Source organism: Stegostoma tigrinum, chromosome 17 (genome assembly GCF_030684315.1).
Source record: "Stegostoma tigrinum isolate sSteTig4 chromosome 17, sSteTig4.hap1, whole genome shotgun sequence".
Classification (NCBI taxonomy): Eukaryota; Metazoa; Chordata; class Chondrichthyes; order Orectolobiformes; family Stegostomatidae; genus Stegostoma; species Stegostoma tigrinum.
The window spans coordinates 41,686,936-41,700,611 of record NC_081370.1 but is presented as its reverse complement, the minus strand read 5'-3'; the positions used below and the strand labels follow the sequence as shown (position 1 = coordinate 41,700,611).

Sequence of the window (13,676 nt, the reverse complement as noted above, 5' to 3'; positions counted from 1 at the left end):
CCTTGACAACATTGTCGTTTTCTAGAGTGAATATTGTTGAAAAATATTCATTTAGCGCTTCCCCCATCTCCTCTGACTCCACACACAACTTGCCACTACTATCCTTGATTGGGCCTAGTCTCACTTTCGTCATTCTTTTATTCCTTAAATACCTATAGAAAGCCTTAGGGTTTACCCTGATCCTCTCTGCCAACCACTTCTCATGTCTCCTCCTGGCTCTTCTGAGCTCTCTCTTTAGGTCTTTCCTGGCTACCTCGTAGCCCTCAAGTGCCCTAACTGAGCCTTCACATCTCATCCTAACATAAGCCTTCTTCTTCCTCTTGACCAGAGATTCCACCTCCTTCGTAAACCATGGCTCCCGCACACTAAACCTTCCTCCCTGCCTGACAGGTACATACTTATCTAGGACACACAGGAGCTTTTCCTTGAATAAGCTCCACATTTCTAATGTGCCCATCCCTGCAGTTTCCTTCCCCATCCTATGCTTCCTAAATCTTGCCTAATCTCATCGTAATTGCCTTTTCCCCAGCTATAACTCTTGCCCAGTGGTATACACCTATCCCTTTCCATCACTAAAGTAAACATAACAGAATTGTGATCGCTATCACCAAAGTGCTCACCTACTTCCAAATCTAACACCTGGCCGGGCTCATTACCCAGTACCAAATCTAATGTGGCTTCTCCCCTTGTTGGCCTATCTACATACTGTGTCAGGAAGCCCTCCTGCACACACTGGACAAAAACTGACCCATCTATAGTACTCAAACTATAGTGTTCCCAATTAATATTTGGAAATGAAATTAAAACGTTAAGGATTTAATTGAAATTTTCTGGATTATGAATATAATTGATGGGACAGATATTCCAAAATGTTTTCCGTAGGTGGGGTCTTCAGGTAAAAGGGACATAACCTTAAAGTCAGAACAAAGATATTCAGGAGATAAGTTATGAAATACTTCTGATTGAAAGGGTAGCTCAAGTGTAGATCATGCTTCCACAACAGCCAACAGATGCTGGTCTAATTAATTCTTTGAATCTGAGATTAGTGTGGTTTTTCCAGACAAGGGTATGAAAGGACACATAACCAATGTGAGTTGTTAGAGTTGGGCTCAAGATTAAGGAAGGTGCAGACAAAATCATTTTATCTTGGTGAAATAGTATAAAATGGGTGCAGACAAACACATTCACATTGTAATAATAAAGTGTGGAGCTGGGTGAACACAGCAGGCCCAGCAGCATCTCAGGAGCACAAAAGCTGACATTTTGGGCCTAGACCCTTCATCAGAGAGGGGGATGGCGTGAGGGTTCTGGAATAAAGAGGGAGAGAGGGGGAGGCGGACCGAAGATGGAGAGAAAAGAAGATAGGTGGAGAGGAGAGTATAGGTGGGGAGGTAGGGAGGGGATAGGTCAGTCCAGGGAAGACGGACAGGTCAAGGAGGTGAGATGAGGTTAGTAGGTAGGAGATGGAGGTGCGGCTTGGGGTGGGAGGAAGGGATGGGTGAGAGGAAGAACAGGTTAGGGAGGCAGAGACATGTTGGACTGGTTTTGGGATGCAGTGGGTTGAGGGGACGAGCTGGGCTGGTTGTGTGGTGCGGTGGGTGGAGGGGACGAACTGGGCTGGTTTTGGGATGCGGTGGGGAAGGGGAGATTTTGAAGCTGGTGAAGTCCACATTGATACCATTGGGCTGCAGGGTTCCCAAGCAGAATATGAGTTGCTGTTCCTGCAACCTTCGGGTGGCATCATTGTGGCACTGCAGGAGGCCCATGATGGACAGCAATGTTGAACATCACTTGCATTCTGCCACGCCGGTTATTTTCAGCTCTTGTGTTTACACTGGTAGTCCATACTATTTCCTGTGCAATATTCTCTGTGAATAAAGATCCATTGTTCACTCTATGGCTTGTGTATATTATTATGCTTTAGTTTATTGCGTCCTGTAGAAGTCGAACCCAAAGGTTGAGACATGAAGAAATATCTGTGATGCAGTCAAACCTTACAAACAGCTCTTCCTCATGGATTTCTGTACTGCACCATTTTCAGCAATTAACATTTTAGCACTGACAGAAAATTCACAACATCTTCCTGGCAATCAAGTTCAATAACATAAAACTAAAGAACACCTTCTCCTCACAGATTGATTAGAAAATATTTATGAAACTACAAAACACAGTGGAACAGCTTTTGATAAATGTATCACTGTTCAAAGCAAGTGGCTACTTTCTAGGGAGTCATATTCTAGGCTGCTGCTGAAATGATTAATTAATTACAGGTTAAGAATGTGCTTACTTTTAAAATATAAAGAATCCTGCAGCTTATTGTCTCATTTAACGGAGTACACTTTGTCTGGTAGCATTCATTAAAATAAACTACCAAAGTATCCTGGAGGGAGTCAATGCCAAATGTCCCTATCATTGTAAAATATATCATGGTAAACTCCTCTCTATATGCAAGTGCCAAAATTATAAATTATTTCATTGACTTCTCTGGATTCTGTTATGACTGGGGAATCCAAAGTAGGCTGGCATGGATGTTCATAGAATGAGCAGTTCACATTGCCAATGTTGGTGCTCAGGGAGCCTTCTAATATATCTGGCTTTCCACTGGGAATGTTGGATGTTGTGTAGATGCTGTTTGAAATATGCTTGAAATTTAAGTGCTTATCTCTACATGGTATGGTCAGTTGCAATGTTTGTCCAACAGAGCTCATGAGGGTCTTTTTAGGGTGTTCAATAATTGTTCGGCCTGATCAGCTTGTTGTTTGGTCCCAGAGATAATTGCCTGCTACTAGGGAGGCGATGGCCTTGTGGTATTGAGACTATTGATCCAGAGTTTCAGGTCATGGGGCAGAGTGAGGTGCTGGGTTCAAATCCTGCCTTGGTAGATGGTGAAATTTACATTCAATAAAAACCTGGAATTAAGGATCTAATGATGATCACAAAACCCTTGTCAATTGTTGGGGGAGTTCCCTAACACTGTTTAGGGAAGGGAATTGCTGTCCTTGCCTACTTGCAACTCCTGACCCAGAGCTCTGACTCTTAACTAGGCTATTAGGGATAGGTGATAAATGCTGGCCTAACCAGTAATCTCCATATTCCATGAATGTAATTTTTAAAAAAAATCCTTTTTCAGCTTCCGAGCTAACATCGAGCTCACATTCAAACACAAGTGAATCTAACATCATGGAAAAGCTGAAGAAGGTTTCACCTCTGGAGTTTTAGGATGAAGGTTTGTGCCTGTGCAAGACTAGGTTTAATGACTAAAACAAAAACATAATTTTCAAGGAACACTAGAAAGAGTCGAGGAATGAGATCCCTGAAAAACTGGCAAAAATCTGGAAAATATAATAACATAATTTGATAACATTGGAGCATGACTCATCCAGACAAATAAACTAATTTTCTCAGTTTTTAATATTTGATCGTGGGATGTGAGGGTTGCTGCCTGGGGCCAGCATTTATTGTCTTCCCCCAGGTGCCCTGGACGAAGTGGTTTTGAGTTGTCTTCTTAAACTGCTGCAGTATTTTGGATATAGGGCTACCGTCAGTGCTGCTAGGAAGGGTGTTCCAAGATTTACATCCTGTGTCAATGAAGGAACAACAATATACTTCTAAGTCAGGATGGTGTTTTACTTGGAGGGGAACTTGCAGGTGGATGTGTTCCCAAGACTCTCATCTCCTTGGTCTTCCAGGTGATAGAGGTTTTAGGTTTGAAGGTGCCTTTTTGCATCTTGTTGATGGCATACTCAGCTATCAATATGTGTGTTAGTGAAGGAAGTGAATGTTAAAGGTGATGGATGGGGTGCCAGTCAACTGGCTGCTTTGGAAGGTGTTGAGCTTCTTGAGTGTTTTTAAGGCTGCACTTGTCAAGGTAAGTGGTGACCATAGCAACACACGCCTGACTTGTGCTTTGTAGATAGCAAACTGGCTTTGGGAAACTGGAGGTGAGTTTCACACTGCAGAATTAAGCATCATAGAGCCATACAGCATAGAAACAGACAACGTGCTGTTGTAGTCATAGCATTTATGTGGCTTGTCCAGTTCAGTTTCTGCTCAAGCATTATCTCTCGGAATGCTGATAGTCAGGGATTCAGTGATGGTAATGGCATTGAATGACAAGGTTAGATTCTCTCTTGTTCAAGATGGTCACTGCCTGGCATTTGTATGGAGTGACATTATTTGCCAGTTATCAGCCCAAGCCTGGATGATGTCCAGGTCTTGTTGTATGTGAACACAGGAGTCACAAGAGATGCTGAACATTATGCAGCCTTCAATTTGCAACGCCTCTTCTGATCTTATGATGGGGGAGGTCATTGGTGAAACTGTTGAAGATATTTGGGCTTGGGGTACCACCTTGTCAACTTCCTGCAGTGATGTCCTGAGGCTGAGATGATTGATCTCCAACAATTATAACCATCCTTGTGGGGCTCGGTATAACTCCAGCTGAAAGATATGCACTATTCCCATTAGTCCAGTTTTGCTAGGGCTCTTTGATGCCATAATTAATATCAAATACTACCTTAATGTCAAGGCAGTCAACTCACCTGACCTCTGGAGTCAAGGTCTTGTTTGGACTAAAGCTGTAAGGAGTTTGGGAGCTGCCGGATATGCTACTTCAAAGACAGAGGAGGATCAAAGAGATGCGTGATAAGCAAGCAGGTAGATAACTGCCAAAACGGAACACACTGGGCAGAGTAGGAGTTTTAAATAGAAATACAAGTATTTAGATACTAGAAAAGACTTCTAAAATATGCAAAAAGCCTAGGTCATAATAAGTCATTCCTGATCATAGTGCTACATTGCCAAGGAAGAGAAGTTAGGTCAGACCAATGCATGTCATACAAATCGTGCACATCAGAATGAGGAAGACTCTGACTTTATTGGTGATGATGTAGTGATGCTGAATGACAGTGTTTCTTAAGTATTCATACTGTTACTTCAAGAACTAAGCACTGTTCAATCCATTTAAACAGTAGAGTCAGGCAACAACATATCATTTTCACACAACTTTCAGAGGAGTATCATCTTGGATGACATCACTCTGACCTCATATTTAACTTTGCATTTCTGTTGTCTTGATGTTCCTGGCTGATCTGCTTTGTAATGATGCAGGGATAGCAAGACAAACCAAATCAAATTCAGTATCACTGAGCTCACAATACAATGATTTTAAAATATTCAACAACCCTTTCGTGGTAGTTTCCTACCCCTGCATCAGGAGGCCTGGGCTAAGGTTCTACCTGTTCCTGACATGATGTGTAATAACATCTCTGCACAGGTTGATTCGAAAAATAGATTAAAATTGCTCAGTTGTTCTAACCTGACCTTACAAATAACAGATCTTTGCCACCAAGTTTCATTTCCTTCTGATAAATGCCAATATTCAATTTGCCTTCTTAATCACTTGTTGCACCTACGTACAAGCCTTCTATGATTCTTGTACTAGGACATTCAGATTACTTTATACCTTAGACTTCTGCATATTTTTCTGTTATGTAAACACACCCCACCCCATCCAAGATAAACATCCTTCTTGCATCAACCCTGTCGTTCATTGTGACAATTTGGTATGCTGCATCCATATAACTTATCATTCTTCTAATTGACAGAGAAAGACACAGTCTCCTCATTGTCCTCTCCTAACACACTCGGGCTATCCCAAGAATCAGTGTGATAAACCCATGATGCACCCCTCTATACTTGACACAGGAAAGAAGACCAAAACCGTAATAATACCCTTGGTGCAGTCTCAACAAGGGTTTGTACAATTGCAGAAAGACTCTTTACCCCTGTACTCTCATCCTTTTTCAATAAAGACCAACATGCCATTTGGCTTCCTTATTGCCACATCTGCATGTTAGCTTACAGTGAACAATGCACCCAGATCTATTTGAACATCAACATTTCCAATCTCTTACTATTTAGGAAATATTCTCATTTGTATTTGTTTTACCTTCACATTTTCCCACATGATATTTCATCCGTTTGCCCACTCTCCTAACCTTTGTAAATCTCCTTGAAGCCTCTTCTCATCCTCCCCACAACTTTCCCACCTAGTTTTGTGTGGCCAGCAAACTTTTATTTTGCTTTATCCTCGCATCCAAATAATTGATATGGATTTGGACTAACAGGGGTCAAAAAATGATTCTTGCAGTACCTGTCTAGACACAGGTTGCCAACCTGGGAATGATCCATTTATTCTTACTTCCTCTTATTCCCTCCATTCATCAATTCTTATTTCCTGCAAATTTAGTTAAAATCATTTATTGCGCGATTTTAAAATGTGAAATATTAGTAAATTTTGTTTTTTTTTTATTTGCAGCTTTACTGCCTGTGAAAATACTTCAGTGTTTACCCAGCATGCCGTAATGCAGCTACATACCTTGGCACCAGGTTTAAATTAATGTTGGTAAAGCGGAATTAGAAATCCATCTCTACATCTTCCGGTGCTGCTTTCTTTGTAGCCATTTGCCTTACCACTGACCACAGAATGTGGGCCAGTAGCAAAATAATTTAATCATCTTTCTTTGTATCAATATCAGCCAGTGACATTAATATAGGTTTAATGATAATAGGTTTAATGATAGGTTTAATTATTTGACTGAGTTGCTTGTGATCTCGTTGGATTCAATATCATTTTAGGAATTCTGCATATACAACATCATTGCAGTAAGACATAATGAAGACCTCAGATGGTACAATTGCTCAGTGATTAGCACTGCTGCCCCAGTGCCAGGGACCCAGGTCTGATTCCACCCTTGGGTGACTTTTAGGTTTGCACTTTCTGTCCAAGTCTACATGGGTTTCTGTGTGCTCATGTTTCTTTCCACAGCCCAGAAATGTGCTAGTTAGGTGGATTCACTGTGTTAAATTGTCCATCTAGTGATGAGCATGCTCGGTGAATTAGCCGTGGAAAATGCAGCATTGCAGGAATGGAATGGGGATGGTGGGTTTGGGTAGCGTGCTCTTCAAGGGTTTGGTGTGGTCTTAATGGGTCAAATGGTCTGCTTCCACTCGAGGGATTCTAGAATTCTAATCTGAACACCAGGAGTACCATTGGACACCTTTAGAGGGCCCTATGCACCTATATGTTTTCAATTGTTCAGGCGATCATCCCTACAGAGTTTAGTAAGTAGAGGCTGCTGATTTCTAAAGCACTTGCTACGTCAAACTTTTGCTAAGGGCAGCATAGAACAAGCCTTTCAACCCATCAGTTCCAAACTTTTTTTTTAAACTCCACATGGACCTGCTACTCTATCTCTACCTTTAACAACATGTCCTTCTATTTCTTTCTCCCTCATGCACTGATCTCGCTTCCCTTAAATGCATCAAATTGTTATTCACCTCAGCGATCCTGTGTGATAGCAAGTTCCATATTCTAACCATACCAAAGATGAATTGAAGGTCCAAATTTTGTACTCAACCCAACCCATTGCTAGGCTCTTACAGCTGATAGTGAAAGGCAGGGGCCATTCAAACAGTCCCTTTTCAAAATGGTCTTTCGTAGGATATGACAGCCTTCTTAGTGATTTTCTGGTGCAGCTTATAAATTATCAGCATTTTCTACGGCAGAGAAATGTTTACTGGAAAGAATTTGGACTCATTGCTATTTGTATCTTTGTCAGTGTGCTCATGTCCCCCAGCACTCTATCCAGTTGGTTCACCGGGAGCCCTAAGCATTTTATGGACCAAGCCTCTTTGTATTCAGTCAATGAGCTACTCAATAATGCCAATAGCAACTTGTCAAATTGGATTTGGGATAGGAGCATAAAGTCCAACTGCACCATTGCCATATCAATCTAGTGTTCTGCAATGAAAGCAGTTGGGCAATGTGCACCATCCCAATTTCTCCTGGCTCCATATAACATATAGTATCCTCAGAAAGATTACAGCTCAGCTCTTTAAGAATCTTGAGCATTCAAGGATCTCTATGGCCTACTCCTGCTCCTAATTTGTATGTTCATATGTTAGCTAGAAAACCATGCATGCTACACGTTCTTGGTGTCTTGGTACCTGCAGTGGCTCCATGTGTAGTTGTCTCATGTCTAAGTCCGAACGCTGGGGTTCAATTGTATTCTAGACACTTGAGTGACAAAGAAGCTGACATTTGAAGCTGAGCAAGTATAAGCTTTCAAGAACCCAGCTTGCAACATTCTTGCTAATGGGAGGTTACTCTAACCAAAGTTGTTCAGCATATTTCCCTACATTACAAAAATAGCTACAATTCAAAATAGTTAATTTGCTGTAAGATCGACGGCCCCGCATTGATCCTGACCTTGGGTCACCATTTCTCCCAGGTGTTAGTCCACTACCTTACTCAAATTTAAGTGGCACCTTCGTATTATTGACACCTTTCAAATGATGTCAGGGAGGTTTGCGTGAGCATGCAATTGTCATTGAAGTGCAGTTTACAGATTTAGTCTCCAGGCTATAGATTCAACCATTATTGTCACCAGGATCAGTTCAATGAAAATGATGCTCCAATAACTGATCTTGCGGAATGAAAATGAACCACTTATGCCACCTTCAGTACAACCTAAGGCCTCAATTCAAGAAGACAGTTTTTCATCAGCTCAAGGCTGACTCTCAAAGATAAGTGCAGAAAATCAAGCATGTGTGAGTGGGAACCGAACACCTGCTGAGCATTATGATAATGGGAAACACAAGAACCTCCTCCTGTCCCCAATAACAACTTCAGGAATGTGATCGTTGTAGCTATCTTCAAGAAGTAAGACACATATTGTTTTGGGAATTCAAGAGGTATCCCTCTTGCCCAGAGCAGGATACAACCCAACACTCATTACTCTGATTCATGCATTTCCTATGACTGAAGAAAAGTTTTGGGAGACAAAGTGTGGCATTAGGTCACAAATCAAGGGACAGTTGATGACACAGTAATCCAGATGTCATATTGCCTTTGCCTAGTCCCTTTTCCCAAATTACAAAACTATACTGACCTCAGAATATAGCACACATACTTTTACAAGCAAACAATAAAGTAGTAATGCAACTAAATATATTTATTTATTGTTCTCTCTTTACTTAATGCAAAACCTGTTACTCAATAGCATTTTTTTAAAGATGTTGTGTTGTCTTCAAAAGGGTCAGCATTTATTATTACCCTTGAATGCATCCTGCTTCAGTTACACTTAATTGATAAACTGTTGCTGTGCTTGGTAGACTATTACTGTAAGGTCAGTAGATTATCCAATAGATTGCTAGGCTATTATTGTGAGGCTAGTAAGCTGTTAGATTCTCAATGTGATTGATAGAATGTCACTATAAGCTTGGTACACTGTCATTGTGAATATGGTATATCATCAATGTTGGTTGGTATAGTGTGTCACTGTATTGGTACATTGTCACTGTGGTTGGTAGACTGTGACTGTAAATAGTAGACAGTCAACATGAGGTTGAAAGACAGTCGCTCTAATTGGAAGACAGGTCCTGGTGGCAGATACACTTTTCAGCCATCTGGACAGGTCTGTCTGTAATTGATTTTGCAAGAATTTTGCCCAAATGCTTGTAGAGGACATTTCAGCTTGTTTGACATCCCCCCGATGATTGGAGGAGGCACTGACACTGAAATTTCTTTGGTGTTCTTGTATATCGCTGATACACAGGCCAGGCATCACTGCTGGATAGGAGCAGTGACAGTATCTACTCTGTGCACTCAGAGTTTTGTTCACTTTATTGTTGTCAAACACTCACTGCCATTGTTTGTACAGCTGGGACAGTTGATCTGATATGGATCTCGTCGTCAATGGTGGCGTATTTGGAGAAGTGCCTGCCAAGGTGTAGGGGATGTTCGGCATATTATAGGTTTTCTCCTTCAAAACATACAAGAGATAGACTATCTGATGAGCCAAGTCCAGGTTAATATCTATGTTTGGTTTTCATAATACTTAGGGACAATTGAGTCTCTTGTATGTAGAATTGAAGAAGTCAAGAGTGCCTTGTAAAGAGTAGAGTGGGAAAAATTGTTGCAGTTATTTGCATATGGAAGGCCATATATGACTGTGGTAGTCAGTTTCACTTTAACATTAAAGATTTCCATCTATGTAGTACTTAACACTCATAGCAGGTGATTAATCTTATTGAAAAACCCTGACTGGTAGATTGTAATTTGTAATGAGGTCTATTGCATCGCCTTATATGATGCTAGGATTTTGAAGCTGTCCCAGTTTGAAGATCTCCCATTCAGGGCAGTTGGAGTAAGCTTCTGGCTCCCAATAGCCTGTCCACCATGTCCAAGGCAAAAGTCAGGTGTATGATGAAATCCTCTCCCACTTGCCTAGATGAGTACAGCTGCAACAACGCACAAGAAGATCAAAAGCATCCAGGACAAAGCATTCCGCTTGATTGGCACCACATCCACGAACATCCCTCCAGCACCTACATTGTGTAGCAATGTGTACTATCTACAATATGCATTCCAGAAATGCACTAAGGATCCTCAGACAGTACCTTCCAACCACTTCCATTTAGAAGGACAAGTGGACTCATGGGAACACCATCATCTGTAAGTTCCCCTCCAAGCCACTCACCATCCTGACTTGGAAATATATCATCACCCTTCACTGCCACTGCATTAAACTTCTGGAAATCTACCCCAATTGCATTTTGTGGGTCTACCTGCAGCAGTTTAAGAGGGCAACTAACCACCACTTTCTCAAGGTCAACTAGGAATAGGCAATAAATGTTGGCCAGCCAGGGCTGCCCACATCCCCTAAGTGAATGAAAATATCATGAAGCAGTTGCCTGATTGTGATAAGGTTTCTTAAACATCAAATGCTTTGATCAACTTGATAAATACATAGAGGTTCTGTTGTAGATCTCAACATTTTTTGTGAATTGCCTGACAACAGGATCATGTCAGAAATTCTTCTGGAAGGCTCCCCTGCTACATTGTATCTGTGTCAAGATTGTCTCAGCTTCAGGAAGGAAGCTGCTCAGGAGAATGCGTGTCAGAATCTTCTCTGCAATGGAAATCAGAAATACTATGATAGTTTCCACAGAATGGTTTAACTCCCCTCATGAGAATAGTCACAATTATCACATTCCTGAAGTTAAGTGGGAATTCCTGTTCCATCCAGATCTGCAGGGTCAGTGCATGGAATCTCAATATGAGTGCATGGAGTCTCAAAGGACAACTTGCTTCGAAGACTTCAGTTGGAATATCTTCAGGGCCACAGGTTTTGTCATTTTCCACCATGTGAGTGCTTGTTGCAATTCAGCAATGAAGGTCATGACCATGAGCCTCCAGAGCTAAGCACAGATTTTGACTTCCTCATGTGTAGCAGCCAGGGACTGAAGTGATTGTCTGGTGCTATTCAGCAGTGACTCATGGATGGAAAGTAAAATTTGGTGCTGTGGATTCTGCAACCTTCGGGGATTGACAGCAAATTTACTTTAGGTTATCTGTGTGCTGGAGACATACAGCCACTAGTGAACTCATATTGAAATATCTGTTCAGAGAACTAGGAGTCTACGGATCCCCATTAAGAGCTTTGCCTCTATATGACTCAGCTCTCAAGCACACGCCATCATATTATCTCACACACGTCAATTCACAATCTACAACACACAATTGTATGCTTATATATGCATCATAGTCACACACTCAGTCATAGATCTGTCACATCCACACACACACACACTCTCACATACACTATCATTCTTTCAAGCAGTCACTTTAAATCTCTCTCACAGACGTGTAATTTATTCGTTTATATTTACTCTCACGTTCTATTACATTCAAACTGAAATTTCCCCGACTTCCACAATAAAAGTAGACACATAATTTTGCATTTTGCAATTTTTGCACTTTGTCCATTTTGCACCAACACTAACAATCTGAGAAATATGCCCCTCAGGGCAGAAGAGTGGATTCACGTCAACTTCTCTATTATTTCAGCCAGGTCCTCGGGAGATCTGCTAACATCAAAACCTCATCCAAATCAGCAGTTTCTTCGCCGAGTAAGAATTAATCTAAGACACCTCCAGTGTATGAGAAATTTATAAATGCCTCGGCTGTTATAACCTGGAAAGCTGTAATCTGTAGAACAGTAACCATGGCTGTCTTTCATTTTCAGAATCAAACAAAAGACTGAGACTGCAACGGAAACAGTGGCTGCAAAAGCAGAAAGTTCTGTTTGATCTTGATAAAATGAAGCATAAAATGCGTCACATTCAAGGTAATGAAACAGGGATAATATTTGCACACTGAGATTCAGTCATTGGATAATTCATCATCTGCATTTTTTTTCATTGATATTTTGCCAGGGCTGGCAATTTGATGACAGAACCTTCACTTTTCAGATGTGAAATGGATGTGTAGGCACCATTGTGAAGTTTTCATTAATTGAACTTTATTATTCATGACAGTATCTACAGTTTGCATCTAAAATAAGTTTTAGGCCCTTTGCAGATAGTGGGCCAATTTGCCTCATTAAAAACAAAACAGACTAATTAGATCCAGTTTCCTGACACTTACCATCTCCAGCTGTTTTTTTCATTTGAATCTAGGGTATTTACCTCACAATTACATTACCAGAGAAAGAATCCGAGAGTGAAGCTCCACCTTAATTGTATAATTTTCACAGGGAGGCGAGTGGGATCCATGACACCAGCTAGCATGGTGCCCACGAAGAGTTTAATTCAGCCAGTAGCCATAGCAGGAGGGTGGACAGAGCCTTCACCAGAGGAGGTGAAACTCCTGGAAGATGTACAAAGCATGGAGGTAATTGCTTCTGCCTATGTTCAAATGAAGGGTTTTGCTAAAAGCAGTGTTTGACTCAGTTGATAGTGCTCTTTCCTCTGAATCACAGCATTGTAGGTTCAAGCATGTTCCACGACCTAAACATATAGCCTAGGCGAACACTTCAAAGGACTGTCTGTTATCAGAAGTGTGCTATTCATGATATAAGTTATTAAAGTGGACCTTTAATTTTTGTTTTATTGTAATTTTGATTCGATGAATTTGATGAACAGTGGACTGGAGGTGTTTGTGGAATTTTATCATGCATTTGGCTGCATTACATTAATGGCACTCCAAATTGTGTGCCATTTGGAATTATTTCTCAGGAATTTTTCAAGTCAGTTATACAAAGCCAAACCTTCTTTCTCTTCACCATGAGAGGTGAGAAAACTTTCTGAAATACACAAAAAGTTATGATGATTATGAAAGAGCAATTAAATTCAGCCAAAACCTTCTCACTGTCTGTATGATGGGCAACTTTACTTATTGTTGCTGACTGGTGACTGAGCCGTTGGGATTGTCCATTAATTTTCAAGAGTAAGGTTTCAAATGTAATCCATATACTAATGGAATGATAGCCTTCTCTCCCTGAAATGTCTGTGAAGACTCTAAGTTAATTGGGTCTGAGGAGCAAGAAAGTGCAGATAATTTAGTACCACTCTGAGTGAATTGGCACTTTCAAACAGGAAGGCTATTAAGAGAAGGGGAAATGGAAATGGAGAGTGTCACTTTGTTGCAGTATTAACTGCTTTCCAAGTATGGAATTGAACAGTGGTGTTCAGGCAGTGCTGAGGCAATTTTAAATCTCAGCTCCATTCTCCTTGATCTTAAGTGCTTGATGTCAACACTGGAATATAGGTAGTGAATTATTAAATTTGCCACTGGAGGATAACTTTTGATTTCATTGGAGCCAAGTCCA

At 41.0% G+C, this 13,676-nt stretch overlaps 1 protein-coding gene across 3 annotated transcripts in view; it reads left to right on the top strand.

Annotated features, from left to right (window-relative positions):
• The window catches only part of LOC125459451 (doublecortin domain-containing protein 1-like), a 484,037-nt gene that overhangs the window by 436,506 nt on the left and 33,855 nt on the right, over nt 1-13,676 (top strand). For all 3 annotated transcript variants that reach the window (XM_059652117.1, XM_048545936.2, XM_059652115.1), the window contains 2 exons: nt 12,093-12,194; nt 12,603-12,739. In XM_059652117.1, the coding sequence (XP_059508100.1) occupies nt 12,093-12,194; nt 12,603-12,739 (239 nt within the window). The remainder of the gene's footprint in view (nt 1-12,092; nt 12,195-12,602; nt 12,740-13,676) is intronic.